This window comes from Ictidomys tridecemlineatus, chromosome 9 (genome assembly GCF_052094955.1).
Source record: "Ictidomys tridecemlineatus isolate mIctTri1 chromosome 9, mIctTri1.hap1, whole genome shotgun sequence".
NCBI lineage: Eukaryota > Metazoa > Chordata > Mammalia > Rodentia > Sciuridae > Ictidomys > Ictidomys tridecemlineatus.
The window spans coordinates 14,847,563-14,872,889 of NC_135485.1; the positions used below are offsets into that span (position 1 = coordinate 14,847,563).

The following is a 25,327-nucleotide window of genomic DNA, read 5'->3' on the forward strand; positions in this document are numbered from 1 at the left end:
TATTTTTATATTTGTTTTATTTATTGCTTTGTCTCCCAGCACAAGGAGCAGGAAGTGACGTGTAATAGATATTTGTTGAATAAATAAGTGAAATAATTAAATCTTGTTATGATGATTTTGTTATGACTTTGGTCAGTGGCATAGAAAATGATCACTGTTATTTTCCTAGACCTTTCACTGGATGTGTCATTTGAAGTTATTTCCATGTATCCTCCATTTGTGTTGTGAAGACTAGTGAAATTTAAGATATTTGTGTGTTTAAAGCCCCACAGCTTTTGTATCATATATACAAAATATATGATTTTATATGTATATTTGCCCTAGTGCTAATTGAATTCAGGGTGCTTCACCACTGAGCCACACACATCCCCAGATCTTTCTATTTATATAGTTTTAAATTTTGCAACAGGGTCATACTAAGTTGCTTAGGGCCTTGCTAAGTTGCTGAGGCTGCCTTTGAATCTGTGATCTTCCTGCCTCAGCCTGCTGAGCCATTGGAATTACAGGTATGGGCCCCCAAGCCCAGCCTCCTCTAGATTTTTAATGCTCTCTTCCCTCCCCAGAACACCATGTTGCCAGATTCTAAGTGTGGTTTGATCCTTAGAGAGAAATGCATTAAAAAAAGAATGTTTTTACACAGAACATTTGTAAGTGTACATTATAAATTATACATCACATCTTTATAAAATCAGTTGAGGCTTCCCTGTCGGCATCCTCTGTTTTACATGTCTTAAAAATATCACATAATTGGAGAGAAAAAGGAAAACAGGGAGTGTAGGGGTTAGTCTTATGTGTCAACCTGGCTAGACTCCAGCACCCAGCTATTTAATCAAACACTAACCGAAGTGTTGCTATGAAATATTCTAGATATGTAATGTCAACAATCAGTTGACATTAAGTAAAAGGCAGGTAATGCTGTATTGTGCAGGTGGACCCCATTTAATCAGTTGAAGACCTTACCCCAAACAGTCTTCCTGAAGAATAAGAAATTTGACTGAAGACTGCAGTGTACTTACTGCCTGAGCTTCTGGCCTGCCAGCCTGCCCTATAAGTGTCAGCCCCTATAGTCCAGTGCGACAATTCCTTCAAATAAATCCACTCACATATGTGTTCGTATGAGAAGGTATGTATGTGTATGTGTGTGTATCTCATTTTTCTAGAGAATCCTGATTGATAAAAGGAGAAAGTGAGCAAAGAAAAAAAGCCATATTGTTTACATATTTTCCACTTTGTTTTTTTTTTTTCCTAATCTAATGACATTTCTGAACTTTGGCAGTTTTCTAAATTATGTACCCGATGCTTGTGAGTCAAGAAACTTAAACATCTATAGGTGCTATGGAAAACAATATGGTGGTTCCTCAAAAAATTAAAACTAGAACTATGCCATGATCCTTTAGTCCCACTCCTTGGATATACATACAGAGGAAATGGAGCCTGCATGTCCAGGAGGCATCTGCACCCCATGTTTTTTCCTATACTATTCACAATAGCCAATACATACAATCAACCCAGGTATCCATCATTGGATGGACAAAGGAAATAAGGTGTATATTCACAGTGCAGTACTGTTCAGCCCTAAAGTAGATTGAATCCTATCATTTCCAATAATATAGATGAAGCTGGAGGTCATTATGTTAAGCGAAATAAGGCCTGGGTACAGAAAGACATACCACATGATCCCACTTATATGTGAATTAAAAAATTGATCTGATAGACCTTGAGAGTAGAGTGGTGTTTGCCAGAGCTTGAGGAGGGAGAGTGGCAGAGAAAGAATGGAAAATTGAACAAAAGGTACTACATTATAGTTAGATTGGAAAATCAGATTAGATCCTAATCCTAGCTAGATTAGGAATCAGAAATAATTTCTGATTCCCATTGCATAGTAGGGTAGTGATATATTATATATTCCAAAAAAGTTAGTAGAAAGAATTTTGATGTTTTTGCCCCCCCACAAACATACACACAAAGTATAAACATTTGTGACAATGGACATGCTCATCCTTATTTGATCATTATACAATGTATGTATGTATTGAAACATCACATGCTACCCCACCGATGTGTATGATTTTTATACATCAATTATAGGACCAAGGAAAATAGATAATATGGCTTAAAATATCCAGCTGCTTTGCCAACAAGTTAAACCACATCCTGTGAATTACTAGAGTTCTAGTCCCCACCCCTCAGATTAAAAAAAAAAAAATTGTCCCAAAGTTTTGAAGCACAGGCTCTTGCTACTAACACTGTGCTATCTGTTTGCCAAATAGGAAGTGTTTCATAATTGCACAAAACTGCTCCTAGGTATGTAGGTAAACATGAGTACATCAACAGAGTAGCTTTTGCTGCATATGATATACTGATTCTTTTGAGAAGCAGAGAACTGCAAGGCATGCAAACCTAACAAAGAAAACAGTTTAGGGGTGGAAAAAAAAATCACAGAAAACCAAACTTGCTTTGAATAGCAGGAGACGACGTTTTGGCAGCTGAGCAGGGCAAGAGCTTCATGAGTCGCTCTTTAATGCTGCGCTTGGTGTTGTTCTGAGCGTAGAGGAAACCTAGAAAATACACGATCAATTCTGTTAATGCTGTCTGCACAGAGGCCCTGGGCTGTGCTGCAGGGGTTATCAGAGAAGCCAGGCAGGCAGGAATGGGGATGCAGCCATCTGCTCAGGCAATCGCAGGCACTAGGTTGAGACTCCAAAATATCTTTCTCCTTATTTGAGCTTTCTTTAAAAAAAAAATTCTTTACATTGCATTAAAAGACAGTGATTAACAAGTAAAAACAGAAACATGAAAGATTATCTATAGGATGACATAAGCGAAATTTGGTGGCTTTTTTGGCCTTAGGTTAGGAATAAGACCAACATCACTAAAAGAGTTAACTGGATTGAATCTTCAATATTCAAACCAGCATTAGGAGCCCACTTTGCAATTTTCTGTTCTCATTGCTCCCCGTCCTTGATTACAGAGGAGATAGATGCTCTGCATAAATCATTCACACCGCGAGCACCTGTTAGTACCTTTGCCTTCCCTGAAAGTGAAAAAAACAAATGTCCTCAATATGCAGCTTCATTAGCATACGCTGACATGCCCGGAGATGTGACAATCCTTCACATTTTTCACACATGGACATTAATGAATGGAACTTATTCAAGCAGAACAATTCCAAAAAGAAGCAATGTGTGTTTATAATATGTTAACCCAGGAAGAGACAGAGCACCATCTGTGACTTCAGGCAGTTGGAAAGGACCCAAGGAATATCAACAGTGACCGGCCAGACAAGCGAACAAACACCTGAAATGAGGAGCCTGCTGTCCAGCTCCTCATCAACTTCACTACTCTGAGTGCATGGAAGCCTGAATTTGCATGTTATTATCCATCACTTCTCCAACATTAGTTTGGAAGGTGTCAAATGGAAATGGAAAGCAAGAGAACCAATTTAGATTGAGGTCAGACCATCTTTATGATATGGATGTAGAAAATGTTATCACTTGTACCTTTTCTACTTCATGATTTCTTCCTTGCAATTATAAACAAGTCCTGACCCCAACACTGTGGATCTCTTTCCCTTTGGGACTGATTCTCCTCTCTATCAGTGTCCACTGGCAAAACTCCTATGTGTGGGTGAGTGACAAAATGAAGTAGTAAATATGTAAATTAAACCAGATCATTTCCTTGAAAAAACTGCCCCCCTCCTGGCAGGGAAGCCGGTCCCTGCAGAGTCTCGCCCTACCCTGCGCTCTGCCCATGTTTCCATCTGCCCTCATTAATGCTCCAGACCATTGCCCACCAAGCATACTGCCCATCTTGCGTTCGATGGAAAGGCAAAGCAGATCCTCCTCTGGCCTTGGGACTTGGGCTATGTGAAACATCTTGTCCACTCAATATCTTACATGCTGTTTGAGGATCTGGCACATAATAGAAGGTCAATAAATTCACTTTGTACATATGAAGACCTGACATCATTCCTTCGATTTGTGTCTAAGTATGCTTTGAAACGTGCACAATAAGTCTGATTTGCAGAAAGCAGACTCTTTGCTTTGCTTCATCCTCCTCCACCTCCAGAGGAAGGCAATCATCTCAGTATCCTCTGCTTTGTAAACTTCTATAGGGCATCAGGGGTTTGCTCTACCTCCTCAGGCAGGACTCTGCTACTCTCTCTGCCCTGTGCAGGCTCCATGGCACCTAGGTGCTGCCCCCTCAGTCTGCTCAGCCCCTTTCCAGCTGTCAACATGGCCTCCCCAGGCAGCCTTTGAAACAGTTCAAACACACTTTACCGTGGCACACTTGCCCTCTTGTGTCTCCAACTGGGCTGTAGGGAGAGGCTGCCCCTCTGCTCTGTCCATCCCTCTTGTTCCAATATCTCTCCCTAGTGCCCTATTGTGTAGGGTATCAGGCCCTTTTATGGATGAGACCCCATTCTGACAAGAAGCTCGATAGAGAAGTTTCTACAGCCTTCTGTAGCAGGACGTAGGCATGAAGTTAGCCTCTTACCCACCCCTTTGTTTCCAATGTGACTTCTTGGCATCTAGTCAAACTCTACACTCAAGGCAGGCATCAAAGAAATATTTACTGCCAACTCAATCTCAAAGTGGTTTCCTGGAACCACAGGTGTGGAGGGTGGAGAAGGGAGCTCCTCCTTCCCACCCACTGGTTCCCACTAGGGTCGGATAAACAGGTTGTCATTATCAGTTTGGAACTAGAAGCCCAGGATTTCAGTTCCTGTCTTACTACTTCAAGCTGACTGACTTTCCACAGGTTAATGAACTTTGGGTCTCTAGCTTTCCTTTGTGGAACAAAGGGATTTATATGAAAGAATCTTGGTTGTTAATACAGCATTTAAAAAGTCTCTTTTAGGAGCATATTATTTGTATAATTTGTGTATGCTTCCTACCCTGTGTCTACACTGTTTTATCCTCTGTGAGATCTTATACTTTTAAGGATGTGGATGTGACAAAATCTCTTCTCTCTGTCTCTGTCTCTATCTCTTTGTCCCTTGCCTCTCTATCTTGGCTACCAGACTATTTTGCTCTTTACTTCATAAAATGTAGTTTGTTGAGTAGTCAGGGACTAGCTCCAAACAGCCTGTGTCAGATCCCAGCACCACATGATCTGGGGTTACTTGATTACTAAGTCTCTTTGAATCTCGGTTTTCTCCCTGGTGAAATGAATTAGTAATAGTATTGACCTGAAAACATTGTAGGTATTAAGTAAAATAATACAGAAAATATTTGGCACAATGTCATGTAATGCACTCTTGGCAAATGTTAGACATAAAGTTTTTCACTTATTTGAGAATACCATATTTTCTCCTGTCTCAGGGACTTTCACTTGTTCCTTTCTGCACCTGAATGTAAGTTTTACCTCCTCTTTCTCATGTTAATTCCTGCTCATCCTTGACATTTCAGTTCAATGATCATTTCTGAGGACAAACTTAAATGACATATCAAACTGGGTTACCAACAACTATTCTCTGTTCTCATAGTTTCCTTTATTTCTCCTCCATACAAATACAATGAAAACAACTAATGATGTAATTACACATTTGACCTGTTTTCCGCACTGCAGTGTAAGATTGAGGATTTCCATTTCCAACCTTTAGAGAACCAGTGTTATTGGATGTGCTGTTACACTACAAGCAACTATGTAACCAGATAAACTATATGAAGCAAATATTTTAAAACACAGGACAATAAGCAGTATAGAACTATGATGTTTGGGAGAAAAGATGCAAGCAGTGACCTTAAGAATGCCCCCTACCTGTGCCTGGGGCATGTTCCTTCCATAATTAAGAGAGATGAAGTCCAAGCTAAACCCATGCTCCCTGAGCTGCAGTGGCAAAGTGGCATTCCAGACTACTGGCATTTCTAGGGCAGCCAAAATTGGAGAAGTAATGTCTGTGCATGGTAGGGAGCAAAGGACCCATATGAGGAATAAATGTGAGCTATTGATAAAAGGCTGAAATATGCAGGATCAGGGGAAAGCCCCATGATACTTATCAAGCAAAGCTTCTGCATGGCTGAGAATCTAATGGAGATAACAGAAATTCTGTAGTGCTGGGCAGGGTCAGAGACCTAGACCAGGCAGAAAGAAAAATAAAGAAAAAGGTAAAAGAAAAGAAAAAAACCTTCATTCTGCATTTCTGGCATTCACATGTGAGCTCAGAAAGATTATTTTCAGAATCAGGACAGTTTCTTGGAGTAAGTGCCACACCAACCAAAATTGACCTTCCCAAACCAAAGACACAACCAAAGCTAGAAAGACTGAAGAGAAGCACTGAACTATGGAATGTCTTCTAGAACAACATTCAGCACATTTTATATAATATAATATGACCTAAACTCCTTCCATTATATCATAATAATGTCTTTGGTACTATCAAAAATTGTCCAACAGGTAAGGGAGCCAACAAATGTGACTCATAATTGAGACATGAAAGTAGCCAATAGAAACAATCCTAAGAATGAGGAAGATGTGGAAAGTAGTAGGGAATGACTTTCAAGAAAAAGATGGCCATAGTAGGTAATGGGAGAAAGTTTTAGAAAAAAGAATTAAAACAGCAAAAAGGAACCAAATGGTGATTCTACAAGTAAAATAAAGAAAAATCTATAAAATCGACTTAACAGCTGTTTCGGGACTACTGAGCCTCAATAGAGATCAGCAGAAATAAACCATTCAATCTAAATAGAGAGAAGAAGACTTTAAGAATTAAAAGAGTCTTAGTGATCCACATAACAGGTAAAGAAGCCCAGTACAAGTATAAATGGAGATAGGAGATGAGAGAAAATGTTGAAGAAATAGTGTTTAAAAATATTAATGTAGAGATCCAATGAACTTCTAGACCTCAAGCAAGACAAATATAAGAAGCATTCACAGCTATGTCACAGTCAGTGCAGAAACTGAAACTGAGAAAAGTATTTTAAAAAATAGGAGGAAAGTACACAAACTGATCTGGTACATGAGGATGGTTTCTCATCAGAATCAAGAGAGACCAGAAACAGTGTAATAGCACACAATGTTCTCAGAGGCACACTATCAACCCAAAATTCTGTACTCAATAACAATAGTATTTGTAGAATGAATATGAAATAAATATATGTTCAGATAAACTAAAGCTGTGAATATTTATAGCTAAGAGACTTACACTAGAAGAAACACCAAAGGAATTTCCTCAGGCTAAAGGAAAATTATAGGGAAATTTGAATCTACAGTTAGAAATAAAGAGCACTGGAAATTAGAAATATGTGAATAAATATGAAATGTTATTTTGTTTTCTTATATTACTCAAAACTAAAACAAATATATTGTGGAATTTATTGCTTTTACAGATGCAAAATTTATAATAATAATAGTACAAAGGTCTGTAGAAGAATGGATTTTTTTACTGGCATATAGTTTTTACATTTTATAAAGTGGCACAGTGTCAATTCTAAGTAGCCTATAAAAAGTGAAGGAGACATCATGCACTTTCTATATGCTAGGCCACCAACTAAAGACAATGCAAGGGGCTATAGTCAAAACTTCAACAGAGAGATTGAAATGAAATACTAAAATATTTAACTCAAAGGAAGTCAGGAGGAGGGAAATAAAGGGACCAAAGCTAGAAGAGACAGAAAATATGGTGGAAGTATGCCCAACCATATAATTAAATCCTTCACTGTGTCTTTCTTCTTCATGACTAAATTCTCATTATTTTGCACAGTGCCTGGTATATCAAATGTTCAATCAATATCTACTAAAAGCATGAAATCAGACCATACATCTTTTATGATGGTCTCAGAATGTGCAAATTAGCTTTATGTCAAATAATTAGCAGATTCATTTAGACTTTGCATGGTATCTCCTTGCCAGTGTGGGATGTAGTCCACTCCTGTATCCCAAGTGGCTAGTGTGAAAGCAGTCTGCTAAGGTGACCCTGGAGTAACTAAAGGTGGGGCTGTATTCCCCAGTACATAATGATAGAAGGAAATTGATGGAGAAGGTGCGTCAACCACAAAAGTGCTTTAGTATGTAGGACATTAACTCCTACACAGACTGAACACTGTGACAGATTAATTGCCTTATAGCCCATAAACACTTATCTATTCATTTATTCAAAAATATTTATTATGATGCATATATCATAAACTTTGCAAATAACATTCTCTGAATAATTATGGATACACAGTGGTCACATTTATAGAATCCTGACTTGAGAATCCAACCAGCTACCTCTATCATAACCCCTATTACAAAGAAAGATGGATTTGTCGATTTCTCTAGTTAAAACCCTGAATTTGTTGAGGGGAAGATTTTGTTCATTCATTCATTCATTCATTCATTCATTCATTCAGAAAAGACTTGTTGAGTGCCTGCTATATACTAGGCACTGCACCAGGTGCTGGGAATAAAATCTTAAGAAACAGTCATAGTTTGATGACATTACATTAGGGTTGAGGAGAAAAAATTAATTAACAAAAATAGATAGGAAAACATAAAATATATCAGACAGAGATCAGGGTTCGAGAGCTAGAGATGCCTTGGTGGACAGGGTGGCAGGTTCGGGAAAGACTTGAAATTTTAACTATGGTGAATGGAAAAAGGCTTCATTGAGGTTATATTTAAGCAAATATCTAAATGAGATGAGAAAGTGCCTTACCCTATTTTAATTACTAATAATCTGCACAATATATTCCATAGATTATATACCAACATATGTTTATTGAGTAATCAGTAGCATTCATTAATTAATTTGTTAAAGTAATATTCATTGGCACATACATGCACAGGTTAATATTTTAAATTAACTGGCAACATAAACTACTAAGTCTAATGATCTTTTCACAAATTCAACACCTTAGAATTTCAAATTCAGTCAACTCCCTATCTCTTCATCTCCAATGCAAGCCCAACTACTGGGGTACTGACCCTTCAAAAATAATGAAAAAAAAAAAAAGAAGTACCAAGAAGAATCAAAACCACATGTACAAATATGTCGGCCACTTTAATTATAATATAACTGCATGAAAATGTATTCTTTTTCACCCAGGGGAAAGTTTTTATCTGCTAGCACCTGAGCTTTCAGGAAACAAGTCAATTCTTCATCTTCTGGGTACCTCCCTTCCTCTGACCATGAAGATTTCAATAATGGCACATAGGAGTGGTCATTTTTCACTGGTTGTTTTTGCTATTAGACAAGAAGTGCCATTACATGTAAATGTCCAGGTTTTAGTGCTGAGTGATGGACCATGAATTAAGAATTCAGCAAGTACTGATGATGGTAATGGAAGTGGAAATCTCACCATAATGAGAATTATGCTTGTCTTCCTCCTTTGTGCAGTACAGCTGAAAGCAAAAACTGACATTTCCTGTGGTTTTGCTTTGAAATAAAGGCTCCTACTCCATAATTCACAGCCCTGTTCAGCTTCCATCTTTTGCTTTTGAATTATGGACAATGTTTTTCTTCCTAGTTTCTAAGCCTGTGGATGCCTGATGGAAAAAGAAAAATGGCTTAGACTATTTAAACAGAGATGGTATCTTCCAAGGATCAATAACTGTGACAAAAATCACCAGGAATTTTAAAAGCACCGTGATCCCATCTGGGTCCTTCTTTGAATCAGTGACAAGCTGATTCATTAGCAGTGACTTAGAGGTAGGGGTAGGAGGTACATTCTTCACTACTTGCAAATGTGATCTGTCTGCTAGGATATCTGCTTCTTACGTGAGATTGCAGCTCATAAACACACACACACACACACACACACACACACACACACACACACACTTCATTTCATATTTTAAAACTCATTCCTGAAAACACAGGGCGCCAGATTATTCAGAGTTCATAGTATGGTAATAACTTTTGAAAAAAAAGTTGCTGCCAAAGCATACAATTGTTATGGGGTCTTGCATTCAAAATGTTCCCCTATAAGAAGAATAATGGCAGTGTTAGTGAAAAAATAAGAGAAGAAATATCTACATTTCATTTTGTGACCTGAACGTTGGAGGCATAATTCTAAGCTTCCTAACTGACCTGTTTTGTTTTTTTCTGATTGTAAAACAGGTACCTTTTTCATTAGTTAATTCAGAAGGAGGCAGCCAGCAGGTGCTCGAATTTGCTGATAATCATCTACAGTATCTAAATGCAAATAAAGCAAATTTCATTCCACTTAGAGAGCTGCCACTTAAAGGCACCTGCTTTTCAAATGATGAATGCTACCCTGCCTCTTAAGTTTCTTTCCCTGGTTCTCTTGGCCTGTCTTTGTCTACTCTAGAATCACTCTTTCTTAGATGAAGTACTTATCCTTCATCTCCATCTTTGCCTGTCTTCCTGAGAAACTCTGTCCATGAGTTCTCTGAATCCTTGTCTGTATCTTTATTTCTCAGTGTTTCTCTGTCCTTTTAGCCTCTCCATGTTTCTCTTTCTACCCCAGACTCATTTTCCCACTCAATCAAAAAAGGACTCAGTGTGATCTTGTTTACCTTTGGGTTGTCTGTACTTCATGAAACATTTGGAAAGAGCTTTAGTCAGTGGAGTGCACAAAAATAATTGTAAATTGTCTTACGCAAATGTTAGTAAACAACAAGATGGCCAAAGCTACAATGTTTTCAAAATCCAACACAGGTTGGGTATCCATTGCCCGAAATACTTGGGACCAGATATTTCAGATTTTGGAGTTTTACATTTGGGGATGTTTACACAGACTTTACCAGTTGAGAATCCCTAATCTGGAAACCTACCTGTGGATAGTTTCCAGATTAGGGTGCTAAACCTGTCCTAAATTCTAGTGATTGTTACTATTCTGCTCTCCTAACTCAACTAGAACGGAGATATTAGCAGAAAGAAACAACGTGGAACAAACATCAACTTTCCTTGGAATCTTTTAAGATTTGTTATTGAAATTCTTCTCCTGGGGATATCTTTTGTGTGGGAATTTGGAAATGATCTGTGACTTCCTATTAGTAAAGTGATAGGACCTCTTTGGGTTGGTCCAGAATAGTGACAGTTTATGAGAGTAATCTTAAAACCTTATGTTATCACCTCTCCTTTTTTGTGCTCAAAAATGTCCTGGTTTAGATGACAGATTATACAGCCAATGCAATAATGGCAGTCTTTATGGTCTTTTCTCACAGACGTTCATGCCATTGGCCTAAACATTCACTTCATTACCCCGTAGACAATGTGAATGGTGGAACTTCATTTTAAGAAATGGTATTTAAAAATAACTGGAGTTAGTAGTAAAGATGAAATAGGGAGCTAAAAATATAAGTTTTGGGGGGGCATATTGAAGATAACATTTATTATGGAAAAACTGTGGCTTTGGAGTCAGAAAGGACTATTTGGAATCTAAGCTCTGCCACTTTTTGTTTGTAAGACTCTGGAAAAGTAACTTAATCTCACTGAGTCTCTTTGATCTCATTTGTATCATGGGAATAACATGAATACCAAACATGACTGTTTCTTGGGATGGTTAGGAAGTTCAAATGAAGTTACACAGACACTGCTTCTGGCTAGATAAAGTTCTCCTTCTTTACTCATGGATGCTGGGAGAAACGTGTCTAAGGCCAGTAACACCAATAAAAAGGAACTTTCCTAAAATATCAGCAGCATTTCTTTGCTATAGCCATCACAAAGCACCCCACATCACCAAATCTCTCAAGTATTTTCTCTTTATTTAACTTTATTGTAAACACGGATATATGAATTAAATCTAAATCTTAGTGTATCATTTCCCTTCTTCAACCTAACTCAAGTAACTCATGCTTAGCTTTTAACAAATTTAAAACATTAAGCATTTTTAATAATTGAGCATTATAACTTCAAATTTTCCTTTGTGACCAGTTAGTTGGAGTCAAAGCTGGCTACAGTTCACCAAGGCTGATTCTCTTTATACCAAGAGATCACAAATATAATTTACAAATTGATTTTTAATAAGATTTGGGATTTATAAAATAAGATTGGGATCATAATGTTCATTTTCTAGCCCAACAGAGTGCTTGATTATGTAATGAATCTTTCTGCTCCTCCATCCTCGGGCACGGGAACTGGAGTGTTTAGGCCAAGCTGCCATTCATTTTGATTGACTTATTACCTGACCAGTGACTTTTAATAACACACTTGAAAGGATTTTTGAGGGAAAAATAACTCGCTTCCTTTATTCATTCTATCCAGCCTCTCTCAGTATAAAACCCTATACAGTCTGAGAGTGCATTTTAAGAACTTTGGCTTTTATGCAGAGTAAAACAGGGAGAAAATAGAGGATTTCTGCATAAGGAAGTGATATTCTGTAGCTTACCGTTTTATTCCACAATATTCATTGAACACCTGCTCTGACCTGGCAAAAACATAGTCCCTGCTCTGATGAAACTTAAAATTCAACAAAGATGGTAATTATGAAAATGAGAAATTAACAGTACAAAAAGTTCACTAAATTTCACCTTGAACATGATCTTGTCCTAAGAATGATACAAATAAATAAAGCCTAAAGTGCAGTGCTCTGAGTATAACAACAAGGAGTACTTTCTGTGTGCCAATTACTTCCCAAAATTATATTATTTAACCTTCACGAGAGCCCCATGTGGCAGCTAATATTGTGAAATCCAAATTAGAGCTGAGGAAGTTAAAGGTAGACAGACACACACAGTTTACAAGTCTCAGTACCAGGCTGTGCGGACTGCCCCATCTGCCCATCTCCTGCTCTGACATTCTGAATTCTGTTCTACACTATTGGAGGCTCCAGAGAAGGGACTCCTTCACTGACCAATGGGTCTCATTGCACAGTCTTCACCTACGGGTTTTTATTTCCCTCCCCAACTGCTTGGGTGAGGCTACTTAATGCATCCTGCCTTCAACATACTACTGAAAAAAAAAATGGTGACTATATATTTTTGCTAGAAATGCTGTCTCAAATTCCACTTTCTGTAGGGGACATCCATCACATTCTTAGTGGAATTAAAAAATAATAATGCAGAGAAAGCTGCACTAGGAAATCCAATTAATTCATCTGAAAAATGGGGGCTCATAATATATGACACTTACTAATCTCAAGGAAGTTAGGAGATGAATGAAGGAAATTGTTTCTACAAAATCTCTCACTTGTCAGAAAAAAATAACATTTAATCCATTATAACTTTCAGAGTGAGACGCTACTTTGCTATCTTCAGTCTTTTGGGGTTGCTATTTTTAATCTTCATCTCTTCCAATGTATTTATTCTATAAAAGTACGTGTTCATTAATTGAATCAATAAATATGTATTGAATGTATGATCAGGTAGACCCTGTGCTAGGTACCTGGAATAAAAATCAAATAAGGGATTCAATGATGCTATATATTTACAACCTTGTTTCTCTGATTGCTCATTGCTATTGTTAAACCTGGAACATTCCCCCAAATGCTCAAGTGTTTGAATCACAGTGGCAATAAGGTACAGAGGTGGGGCATTAAGGCAATGATTGGATCATAGGGGTTTCGACTTCATCAGTGAATGGACTTCTGGGAGATGGGACCTCCTTGGAAGAAGTAGGTCACTGGGGGTGTGCCCAGGAAGGGTTGTCCCAGGCAACTTCCTCTCTCTCCTCACTTCTCAGCTGCCATGAACTAAGCAACTTTCCTCTGCTACACCCTCTGTCTGAAAGCCAGCCAGCTGTGGACTGAATCCTCTGAAACCACAATCCAAAGTAAATCTTTCCTCCTGTAAGGGTTCTTATTAGGTATTTCAGTCACAGCAATGAAGAGCTGACGGACATAGTCACCGTATCACCAGGGTGGCTTAAAAAAAAATCCCCCATGCCTGATCACTCAGACCAACGGAGTAAGACAACTCAAGTGGGAAGACACACTGGAGAACCACTGTTCTGTTCTGGGACAATCTAATGCCAGATAGGTTTTCTTAAGAACTATAGTTTTATAGTTTTGACATAGCAGATTGATTCTGGTGGGCTAGTGTTGGAACTCGTTAGTTTATATATATATATATATATATATATATATATATATATATATATATATATATATATAATACTTTATCTATTATTATATAAATAGAATAACTATATTTATATTATAAATATGATATATAAATATATAAATTATATATATATAAAATTATATATATATAAAAAAGTTAATTGGAATGTATATATATATATATATACATTCCACTTAACTTTTGATTTCTGGATTCTAATCAAAAGGGGTGATCTGGTAATACTCTGTCTGAATTTTTCTAAGGAAATAATTGGGTGGGCCTGGCTAGGAGCTGGATATGTACTTTCAGTTTGCCAACCCTTCCCCACCTTTTCCTCTCACACCTTCTAAGAGACAAGTCCACTCACTACTGTTTATCTTGACTAACTTAACAACTTTATATTAGTTGTCTGGCTAACTTAACAACTTCACATTAGTTGTCTGGCCCCTGTAGATAATTAAGATTTTTACTTTTTTTTTTTTTAATGTGGATGTTGCTCTGGGTTGAATTGTGTCCCTCAAAAATCCATGCTTATATGAAATCTCAGAATTTGACCTTTTCAGAATATATAATATTTGCAGATGTAGTTAGTTAAGATAGGATTGTACTAGTTCAGGGTGGGTCCTACATCTAATGACTGATGCATTTGTGAGAGGAGAGGACACACTTGCACAGAGAGGAACACAGGCCAGGAGAAGGTGGAGGCAAACACTGGAGGCAAGCTAGCTGCAAACCAAGGATGCCAAGGATTTCCAGAATTTCAGAAGCTAGGAGAGAGGCAAGGAGCAGACCCTCCCTGAGAGCCTCCAGGATAACTCACCCTGATGATGCTTCAATGAAGACCAGTGGCCACCTGAGCTGTGAGAGAATAAATTTATGATGTTTTAGCCACCAGTAGGTGGTAATTTGTTACTACAGCCCTAGCAAACTAATGCACACATCAATGATCAGATTTTCAAAAACATGGCATAATGTCAAATTAAATAAACCCACAGCCACATATTCATCTCCCACTTTATATGAAATATTGTCTTCACAAACAGAATTCCCCAAATCTAAGACATGGTACTGAACTTAGGATGCTTTTCTATCAGTCCAGGTAGTTTTTGAAAATTGTTACCAGGCATATTCCTTGCAGCTAAATTAATCCATTGGACACTGTAGAGTGAATTTCTACGTGTGTAGAGTTAACATGTTTTATATTCTATACTTTTGAAGTTTTGTAAACTCTTTTGGTTGAAGTTAAGCATTTAAGAAGAGCCAAATAAGAAGTAAGGATCTTCTGGTCTTGGTTTTAATTAATTAATTAATTAATCCATATTTATTCAATATAAGAGGCCTTTCCATAACACTGAGACTAACAGCCAAGTTCCCAAGAGTGACCTACAAAGTATGTGCAATTCCCAAAGCTCATCCATCTCAATTCCTGTTTTGCTCTCATGTTTACCTCCCTATTCCTGTTTTATATTATTTTCTATATTGGTTGTATTATGGCTTAAATGTTATTCCACCAAATTTATATGGTGAAGTCCAAACTCTTAGTACCTTAGAGTACATTTGGAAATAAGGTCTTTTAAAAGGTGACTAAGTTAAAATGAAACCATTAAAGTAGGGCCCTAGTTCAAAATACTGGTATCCTTATGAGAAGAAGAAGGGACACAGGAAATGCATAGCACAGAGAAAAAGCCAGAGGAGAACATCATGAGAAGAGGGCCATGTGGAGCCAACGAAAGAGGCTCCAGGGAAACCAAACATGCTAACACCTTGACCTTAGACACAGAGCTTCCAGAACTGTGAGACAGTACATTTCTGCTATGTAAGCTGTACAACCTGAAGTAGTTTATTAAAACTGTGTGCAGTGGTTAATTTTATGTCACAATATCACTGGGTTAAGGCATGTCCTAGCTGGTAAAACATTATTTCTACATCTGTCTGCAAAGATGTTCCAGAAGAGTAAAGCATTTAAATTAGTTGACTAAGTAATTAAATAGGCACCACTAGTTTTCCTGGTTCTCCAGCTTGCAGATGGCCTGTCATAAGACTTCACTAGTACCAATTCCCATATTAAATCTCTTTCACTCATATTATTTACAGACAATAATTCTATATTTTATATAGACAATCTTCCTTCTCTCCCTAATATTGGTTCTGGTTCTCTAGAGGGTCCTATCTACTAGGGAACATAGCTCTAGCAAACTAATACAGTTAACCACATAACTTACTACCCAACCTGAATCACCACTGAGAATCAAGGGGATATTATGATGATTGGCATATACTATGACTTCCTAGGTATATCAGATATTTGGTAGCCCTATTCATAGAGGGTTCTCTAGAGGGTCCTATCTACTAGGGAACATAGCTCTAGCAAACTAATACAGTTAACCACATAACTTACTACCCAACCTGAATCACCACTGAGAATCAAGGGGATATTATGATGATTGGCATATACTATGACTTCCTAGGTATATCAGATATTTGGTAGCCCTATTCATAGTACCTGACATGATTAATGTACAATGCACTTTTATTTGGTTATGTTTATTGCTGTGTGTTTCCAAAAATAAATAAACTCTTTTGAAGATAGAGGTGTTTGCATTTTTACTGTTTTATATTCACTGCCTAGGTGCCTCACATGTAGTAGCTTCTCAATAAAAATATGTTGAACATATAAATATAAACTTTAGATTTTAGAGATGTACTTGATGTTTACTGGTATTTAAATAAATGAGAACTATTTCAATGTGACTGCCAATTGTTTTACACCTGCTACTAGGCAGGGATGATGAATTTTACATATGATATTACTCTTTCTTATATCTTTGCAAATTCATTATTGTTTGCATTTGATACTCCACATAGCTTAGGTGACTTCTGTACCCCTCAGCAAGTAGCTAAGAATTCAAACTCAGGTCTGCATCTCTTAATGCAAAAAAAGATGTTTGGATATTCTTGGCAGTTAGAGAATAATATAAATAAAGATTTCCAACTGTTCAAATTCTTTGAAATGATCAATTCTTACTAGTTACATTACTGTTATTATATATATGTTGAGGTACAAAAGATACCTGTACAGTTTATCACTCTGAATACAATTCACATTCGATTAAGCAGTGTAGGAGGAAAGACTCCTAAGGCTTCAAGCCTAAATCCTCTATAAGCACAAGAGAAAAATCAAGGACAACAAATCAATGTTCCTGAGACGATTGCTAGTGGCTCTTCCTGATAATTTGATTTTAAGTAACTAATGTGTTAGGTTGGCACATAATGTGAAATATTGTCCTTGAAAACAGGCTGCTCTGCCTGCTGCTCAACATTTTTATTTATTAGAAACTAAGCCAGAAAAATCTAATTCTGAAGTTTATCATAGCAGCTGAGGAGCTATATCCTGATGAAGAAAAATAATGCTTTGACAAGTTAATAGATATTTTTCTGATATCTTTTTTTTTATCACACTCTTGACCACATCAAAATATTCTTAACTCTTTTGCATTACACAGTAAAGTCACATTTTACATGCAAATTTGAAGTAATACTGTGTAAATAAAAGTCCTACATGATGTGAAAACTGAAAATATTGCTAAATTCAAAGGTTTGTGACATTCACATAACTTCAAGGCTGCAAGGTGTAAAGATTTATTCCTGAAAAATTCCTGGTATCATGCAACTCATTTCTACAAATATCTGTTGATGCTTAAGACATTAAGTGCTCACTAAGCCTATTCCAAGGATGTTAGGGTTTTATTGAAGAGAAGGTGAACTTTTTAAACATAAAAGTGAAATAAAATTGAAACTCACCCCACTCCAGAGGCCAATTCTGTATCTGCTCTTTCCTTCATGCCTTGTTACATTATATTGGATCTATCAGACTCTCTGGCTTTTCCAGATAGTTCCATGAAATGAAATATAAGCCTGCTTAGGAAACCAAAGCCCATCATATTTTAGAAATCCTCTATGGCTAAACATCGCAAAACGCACAGTATAAATACTGTTACAATAAAGCTGCATAAGAATCATTTGTAAAGCAAGAAAATGAACCTAAGAATGTTTGAGCTCACACAAAAACTAAAACTAAGGGAGTGTGTATATATACCTGGTTTATGAGCAAACTCAGGTGACCCCATAAGCCATGCGGATGTGAATGTGTCATCTTTGTCTCCCCAGCATTGTGCACAGTGCCTGGCATTGACTGTTCAATACATATTTATTAAATGTGTGAATCACTGTTGGTTGAATTTCAAAGGACAAAGGGAGGCACCTCCTTATGAATAAACCATAACTTGTTTTCAAGTCTTCCAAAAACAATTAGTGTTTCCTCAGGACAATCTGAAATACCAGATCTTACCAAATCTGTCACTTGAAGACAAACTCAATCAGAAAGCTGAGCCCTGAGAACCTGCAGGGCCAGTGCTCACTTGGGGGTCTCTTATGATAGGCTACCAGTGAGCAGTGGGAGTTGGAGAGAGGAGGAAGGCAAGCCAGTATTGTCCATAAACTTTAATAGTCCAAGAAAGTGATGCTGTTAAAACACTCTCAGGTCATAAAAGGAACAGACAGGAGTTATGAGATTGAGATAAGCTATCCTTGCAGAGAGAAAGCAATATTGTTCTCTCAGGCTAAAATTTCATAGGAAGCTTGTGAAAATAACTTCCTGGGTAAGAAAAATTATGGATCCTATCTTATTTTCTGGATGAATAAATCCTCTGAATTCAATATGATCTCAGGGCCACATGTGCATAGAGCAGAGGCAGAGAATTGTCTGATAAACTATATTTATAGCAAAGATGGATCTGAAGTCAATGTAGGCTTTGAGACATCGAAATGAAGAAGTTCAGGCTTCAAGTTGATGGTAGTAACTAACACACTCTGATTTTGCTCGTTTTGTTTTGCTCTGAGTAGTCTGCAAAGCACAGCCTAAACTAATCATTAAAACACAGTCCTATCAGACAAGCATGTTTGGTATTACAGTTCATATTTTACAAATGAGAACATTTGGGAAGTTTTGAAAGTGTAAAGCTTAATTACTGTCCACCTGAAACTCACTTTTCCAGGCCTTCGCACACTGGATCACTCTTTTATGTCCTTTCTATTTTAAAATGTGATAAGACTATCAGCCTCATCTGCTAGCTTATTAGAAATGCAGACTCTTTGGACCCACCTCTGAGCTACTGAATCAGAATTTGCATTTTAATAAGATCCTCAAGTGATTTGTATGCACATTAAGTTGTGAAATGTACCATATACATCATGCCATATTAGTCATCTGGAATGCCTCAGTTTGGGGATTCTTATCTCAATTCATTATGAATGAGGGATAAGTAGATGACACTATCATAAGAATGAGTTGCCAATCTATGAATCTTCTCTAAAGGTAATCAGATTTAAAAATTAGTGGCACCCAAAATACCAATATATTATAGGATAAGATATAGATTCTGAATCCTGTTTTTGACACTTTTGTGTGACTTCGGGAGCATAATGTAACTAATGAGGATAATAAGCATGCCAACCTCAGGAGGTTAGTGTGAAGGTCAAGTGAAATGAGTGCTCCAGCCGGGATATGGTGGAATTGCAGTAATGATCATTATTTGAAAACCAAGATGTGTAACAGAGATTCATTCTGTCTACCTTACCAAGAAACTAAGAAGAAACACTTTCAAGGAGGCACCCTTAGGCCTTCTCTAGGTCAATTTGTTGAATGGTATCATAGATTTTTAAAAAATTAAAAAAATTGAATTTAAAAATTAACTTACTCACTCCAAGGTAGCTCTGATCTATGGAATTCTGCTGGATGGCCCAAGGTCATTGTGAGTTTCCAGTTAATTTTTCTAGAAAAAAACTCCTGCCACATTCCTTAGACTCTGCACCTTAGAGATAACTCATTCTGTTCATTCTAAAGGCAAAAATAATTGGTAATGAGATGATTTGAGCTCTCTCTTTTTGGGAGCTGCAGGATCTGCCCCTTTAAGGATTAGATAAACTTTTAAACATTATTCTTAAAATGTGTGGAATAACTAAAAAGAAGCTCAGATAATTTCTCTTCTTCAGGGGCATTGGAGACAAGGAGATAGAGGAGAAGTGGTCTGCACAGAGTCCCAGGGAAAGGAGTAGATCACAGCAGGGTTAGCCACAAAGAGTGAACCCTAGTATTCCCAACTTAGTTCCCGAACCCCACCGCGATGACGCATCAGGGTAGTTTAAAGAAAGAAATTGAGAATAAATTAATTGGCTGTGCTGCCTGAGGTTTATGAAGAGGCAAAATGATAATTCAACTTTGTTTTTGAGTGAGACAAGAAACACTGGTTTGCTGTTACTGCAAACAGACTCATTATTCTTTATAGAACTAACAAATGCTTAAATGTCAGGTTGAGAGTAAGAATCTGAAGACAGTGTAAATAATCAGAGCCATGCAATGAATTTAACATGCAAAATGAAATTTAAATGCTGTATCTTAGTTCTTTTTGTTTTTCCTTTTAGTTGTAAGTTCCATAACTTTCTGTAGATTGTTTTTTTTTTTGTATTACTCTTTTATTTGATGATTTTAATCCACTAATTTTCACAGGGAAAATACTAACAGAACCAATGAGTGCCTTGGGTGGCTATTTAGAGCTGGTTTTCAGGCTCAGCCATGGCTGCTCATTACCCCCAGCTCAGTGCTCTCCTCCTATTAAAGGGCCTTGAACTTTAGCTAAAGGAAAAGGAAGCAACCTTTCTTTTTCATCATGGGATTAAAAAATTATAGGCCATAGCATTTTTTCAAGTCTCTGATGATAAAATTTCTATTTTCAAATGGAGAAGAGTTAACAAGTAAAATTACTTTGAGAAGGAAAATTGGACCAATTTTAAATGCTTCATACTTTTTAAAAGCTGAGAATCAAATTCAAATTATTCCTAATTACTTGATTCAAATTTTTACCTCTATGCTCTTTCAGTTGGGGGCTTCTTTCATAGTTAATTTTTGATATATCTTCCTCTTTAGATTTTTTTAAAATTTTAAAATTCTTTATTTGAGATTTTACTTATTTCTGTATTTTACCTTTTGGTTGCTCTTTTTACTGATAAATTGCTTATATATTATCATATCATAGAGATTTGCTTTCCCTTTTTATTGTTTCCCTTGGGTCTGTTGCTTTTGTGTAGTTAGTCACCAATATGCAATATTTTTCTTTGGGTGTTTAATGTCTAGTCTCTTATTTTTTTTTCCAGGTTTTCTTTTCTTTTTTGGTACTGGGTATTAAACTTAGAGGCACTCAGTCACTGAGCCACACCCCCAGCTCTATTTTGTATTAATTTAGAGACAGGGTCTCACTGAGTTGCTTAGTGCCTCCCTCAGTTGCTGAGGCTGGCTTGGAACTGGCAATCCTCCTGGCTCAGCCTCCTTAAGGCACTGGGATTACAGGTGTGCACCCCCACAGCCAGCTCTTTCTCCAGTTTTTATAGCTTATATGTCATCAATATTAATCACTCCCACCTTAGCTTTGCTGTTCTGAATAGTCTTTTTTTTTTTTTTAAATTTGCTTTAAGTTCTAATTTCTAGCCGCTTAAATTGCTCTATTTAGTTTATTTGCTTGTTTTTGATTTGGAATTGTTTCAGCTAATTTTGTTTGGTGTCATTGAATGTTTTAGATTGTCTGCTCTTCATTTGTGATGGCAACCAGAAAGAATGGGCAGTAAAGTGGTACCCAGGGTAGAACCTGGGATCCTAGCAAGTATGCTTGAAATGGGGCAGTGCTCCCCCCTTCTTCTTTTGTTTGCCTTTCCTTCCAAAACACAACCTCCCTGAGAACAATGAGCCTCTTTTGCTCTTGTTCTATCTCCAGTGTCTTATTTCAAGAAGGCATTTAGTGAAAATCTATAGAAAGAGATCATGATTCATAAGGATTGTGTGAGTCTATTAACAACAACAACAGTGACAATTTATGAGCCTTATCTGTCAGGCACTCTCCTGAGAGACCTTGCCATGTATTAACTCACTTAATCTTCAAAACATCCTCCACTAGGAAGGCATTATTATCACACACCTGTACACAAGGACACTGAGATTTGGAGAGAGATTAAATGTCTTGCCCAGATCACTCAGTAACTGGGCCAGCCAAGATTTGAACCTTCATAATCTGTCACCAGGGCCAAGGCTTTTAACAATTAACTTGTCTAGTGGGCAGAACATTATGTTCTAACTGGCCAGAAACAGGCTGAAAATATAGGAACCAGTATCACTAAATAGTCCTGTATATGATTACAGTGGTCTGGCAGTATCCATGGGGCATGGATCCCAGGCACTTTTCTTTCCCCAAGGAAAATAAATCCACTTGCATGAAATCTGCATATAACCCATGTCCATCCTCCTATAACCTCTAAATCTACAATTTACAATACAATGTACATGCTATGTAAATTGTCATTAGATTGTATCATTTAGGAAATAATGACAAGGAAAATAGTCTGTAGATGTCTATTAAAGGAACAATTTTTTCCCCAAGTACTTTTGCTCCATGGTTGGTTGAGTCATTAAATGCAGAATTTGTGGACATGGAGGGCCTGATATACTATCAAAGATTCACCAAAGGCATGTGGCCTCTCATGAATCAACATAGGCTGGCTAAGTAAAGAAAGTAGGAAATCAATCCCTTATTGCCTGAGCTGGTGGCTTGAGCAGACTCTTGTCAGCAGCCCCTGCTTTGTGGCAGCCTTGCAGTTTCATTCTATTAAATTATCAATTTTAAATCAACCTCAGCAGGTGTACCTGGCTCTTCTTGATAGGCTCCTCTCAGTTTGCCAAAGATTTATAGAAGCAGCGTTTTAAAGAATGGCGTTTACCCACTGAGCTAATTTTCTTCTCAGTTAGAAATCCATCATTCCTTTGCTCTAAGACTGAAAATTGAATGAAGAACCATCTCAACTAAATATAGAATTTTCTACATTTTTTTATGTGCCATGTTACCTCTCTTCTAGTATAATAACAGGCAAATTGCAGTCACTAAGTTGGGAATAAGAATCCAGAGGAATTTTTCATATATGATCTATTTTATGGTTTAGTTGCATTGATTTTAAACTAACAAAACCCTAGGAAAGTCCTATAGGTGTCAAAGCCTTCACTTTGGAACTATTTGTCAATCATACACTGTCGATTCAGAAACTTTCTACACTTTTCTGAAAAAAATTAAAACTATAGTTTTCATATTATCTGTTGTTTAAAGGTAGTGCTTAAGTATAGCAGAGAACAACTTTATTATAGAGTTTTTAAAATTAATGTAACATGTGCTTAGCTAATACACAGCATTGAAACAACTCCTCTATTTCTCTAGCACCCTCGAGCAGAGTCCTTAACAAATGCTAATTTAATTAAGCCTAACTGTTTTATTCCTATATCTTGATTAGAAAATGCTCAACTAATAATATTTTAAATACAAATGGTATTCTAAATTCTATGAAATTTGTACAAGAACTCTTGTTTCAAATTCAATTTCCTTTCTGTCTAAACAAATCCATGAGATTCTGTATAATTCTACTTGTGTTTATCCTTGATTGCAGTAAGGAGATAGTTATCAGATGTTTTTAGAAGGAGAAGGAAGAGGGAGAGATGGGAGAGGAGGAATGGAAGTACTAGTTGTTTTTGGAAGAAGAGGTCCGTGGAAGGCATTTGCAGCCCAACTCTGACACATTAGATGATGTTATTAGAAACTGCAGTGAAAAATATAGAGTAGGTATACCACATATTGGTTAAATTGAGTATATGATTGTAGTCTCTGGTGAATAAGGAAATAATGTCATCTTAGAAGTCATAAAAAACCAGTAAGGTCCTATTTATTTCAAATTATGCACAATGATAAATTTCCAGCACCACAAACTTCACCTCTAAAGTTAATGATAATGAAAACTAAGCTATAAATCTTAACACAAGTTAGAACTGAGGAACTTTATTATGGCATTTTGGAAATGAAAAGAATCTTTAATATGATTTTTGGGGTCAACCAATATATTAGACTAAAAATTTTGGCCCCAAATTTAGACACTAACTCTAGCTTGTTGAGCACTGGATTTGAAACTTTGGTTAATTCATTGAACTTATCCTATTAAATTGATATGAAATGTAGAAAGATGATCTACCTGCCTCATGAAAATGTCCCTATGATATTATATATAACAGTATTTATGACAACAGGCATACCTTTGCTGAGAAAACTTGCTGTTAACAACTTAAGGTATAGAATACATTTTTTTTTTTCTGTTCTTTCTTTCGTGCTTGGGATGAAGCCCAGAGCTTCATGCTTCCTAGGTAAGTGCTTATCATTGAGCTATGTCCCTAGCCCCTGAAATACCTATTTTTTTTTAAAAAAAGCACATTTATTAGAAATTTAAGATAGATTGGTAGTTTGATAATTTAGGGATGTGACTGATTAATTACTTTAGTTCCTTTTTTTTGTGCTATGCTTACAAATTAAGGATTTAAAAATCAAATTACTTGAGCAAATGGAATGTTATCAATCATCAACATTTTTTAGCTAGTTCTTCATTGATATCTTCTCATAATACCATAATAAAATAAATTGATTAAAAAAAGATTCCTGTGCCAAAATATTATTAAGTTTTTTAAAGCCTCGGAGTACCAACTGAGGAATTAATCTAATTAACCAAATTAGAAAAAACTTACCTCATCTCTTTGGGGAGGTACTTATTCTTTCTGAATGTTTGTTAGCTTCAATGTAACTATTGTCATTATATTCTTCTCAGATTATTGACTATACTGAAAACTGATTTGTATTTTCTCCCTTACGTGTCTTGATATATTGTCCCTTAATAATATTTACTTATTGTACAGTTGGTAAAAGTTCTCCTCGACTGGTTGAATTAAGGTTCATATGGAATGGCCTATTATAGGCATGTTCAAGAGAGAATAGGTCAGGGATAATTTTTCAGTTGAGAATAGATTATAGTGACCCCTCCTCAGCAACTCTTTCCCTAATGCCCCTTCTACTGTGCAGCTGATCATAATTAAATTATTATAGCTTCCATTTTTAGAAGTCAACATATAGTAGCATTGCATGGGAACATTAAGCTTCTAAAGCTCAGTTTCCTCACAGGTAGAGCAAGAATAATAATAGTATTGCCTCATTTAGCTCTTTGAGATTTTATGGGATACAATTAATATAAAGTGCTAAGTACTGTGTCAATCATTCAGAAAGCAGATCATGAATATTGTCTATGGTTATAAATGAGCATAAAAATCTTAACCATAGCAAATTGCAACATGCAACAAATGTAAACCACCTTGTATTCCACAAGCAGGGATTGGTTGAATCAATTATGGAAAATTCAGATGAGAAAAAATAACATGCAGCTATTAAATATTCTGTTAGAAAAGAATCAATGTTGA

The 25,327-nt window shown here is 36.6% G+C and overlaps 1 protein-coding gene across 8 annotated transcripts in view; it reads right to left on the minus strand.

Moving 5' to 3' along the window:
• Positions 1 to 25,327, minus strand: part of Kcnip4 (potassium voltage-gated channel interacting protein 4) — a 1,050,293-nt gene that overhangs the window by 123,355 nt on the left and 901,611 nt on the right. For 2 of the 8 annotated variants that reach the window (XM_078021129.1, XM_005318924.3), the window contains exon 2: positions 2,457 to 2,558. The exons of the other annotated variants lie outside the window; for them this stretch is intronic. In XM_078021129.1, coding sequence (XP_077877255.1) covers positions 2,457 to 2,558 — 102 coding nt within the window. The remainder of the gene's footprint in view (positions 1 to 2,456; positions 2,559 to 25,327) is intronic. 8 annotated transcript variants of the gene reach the window in all.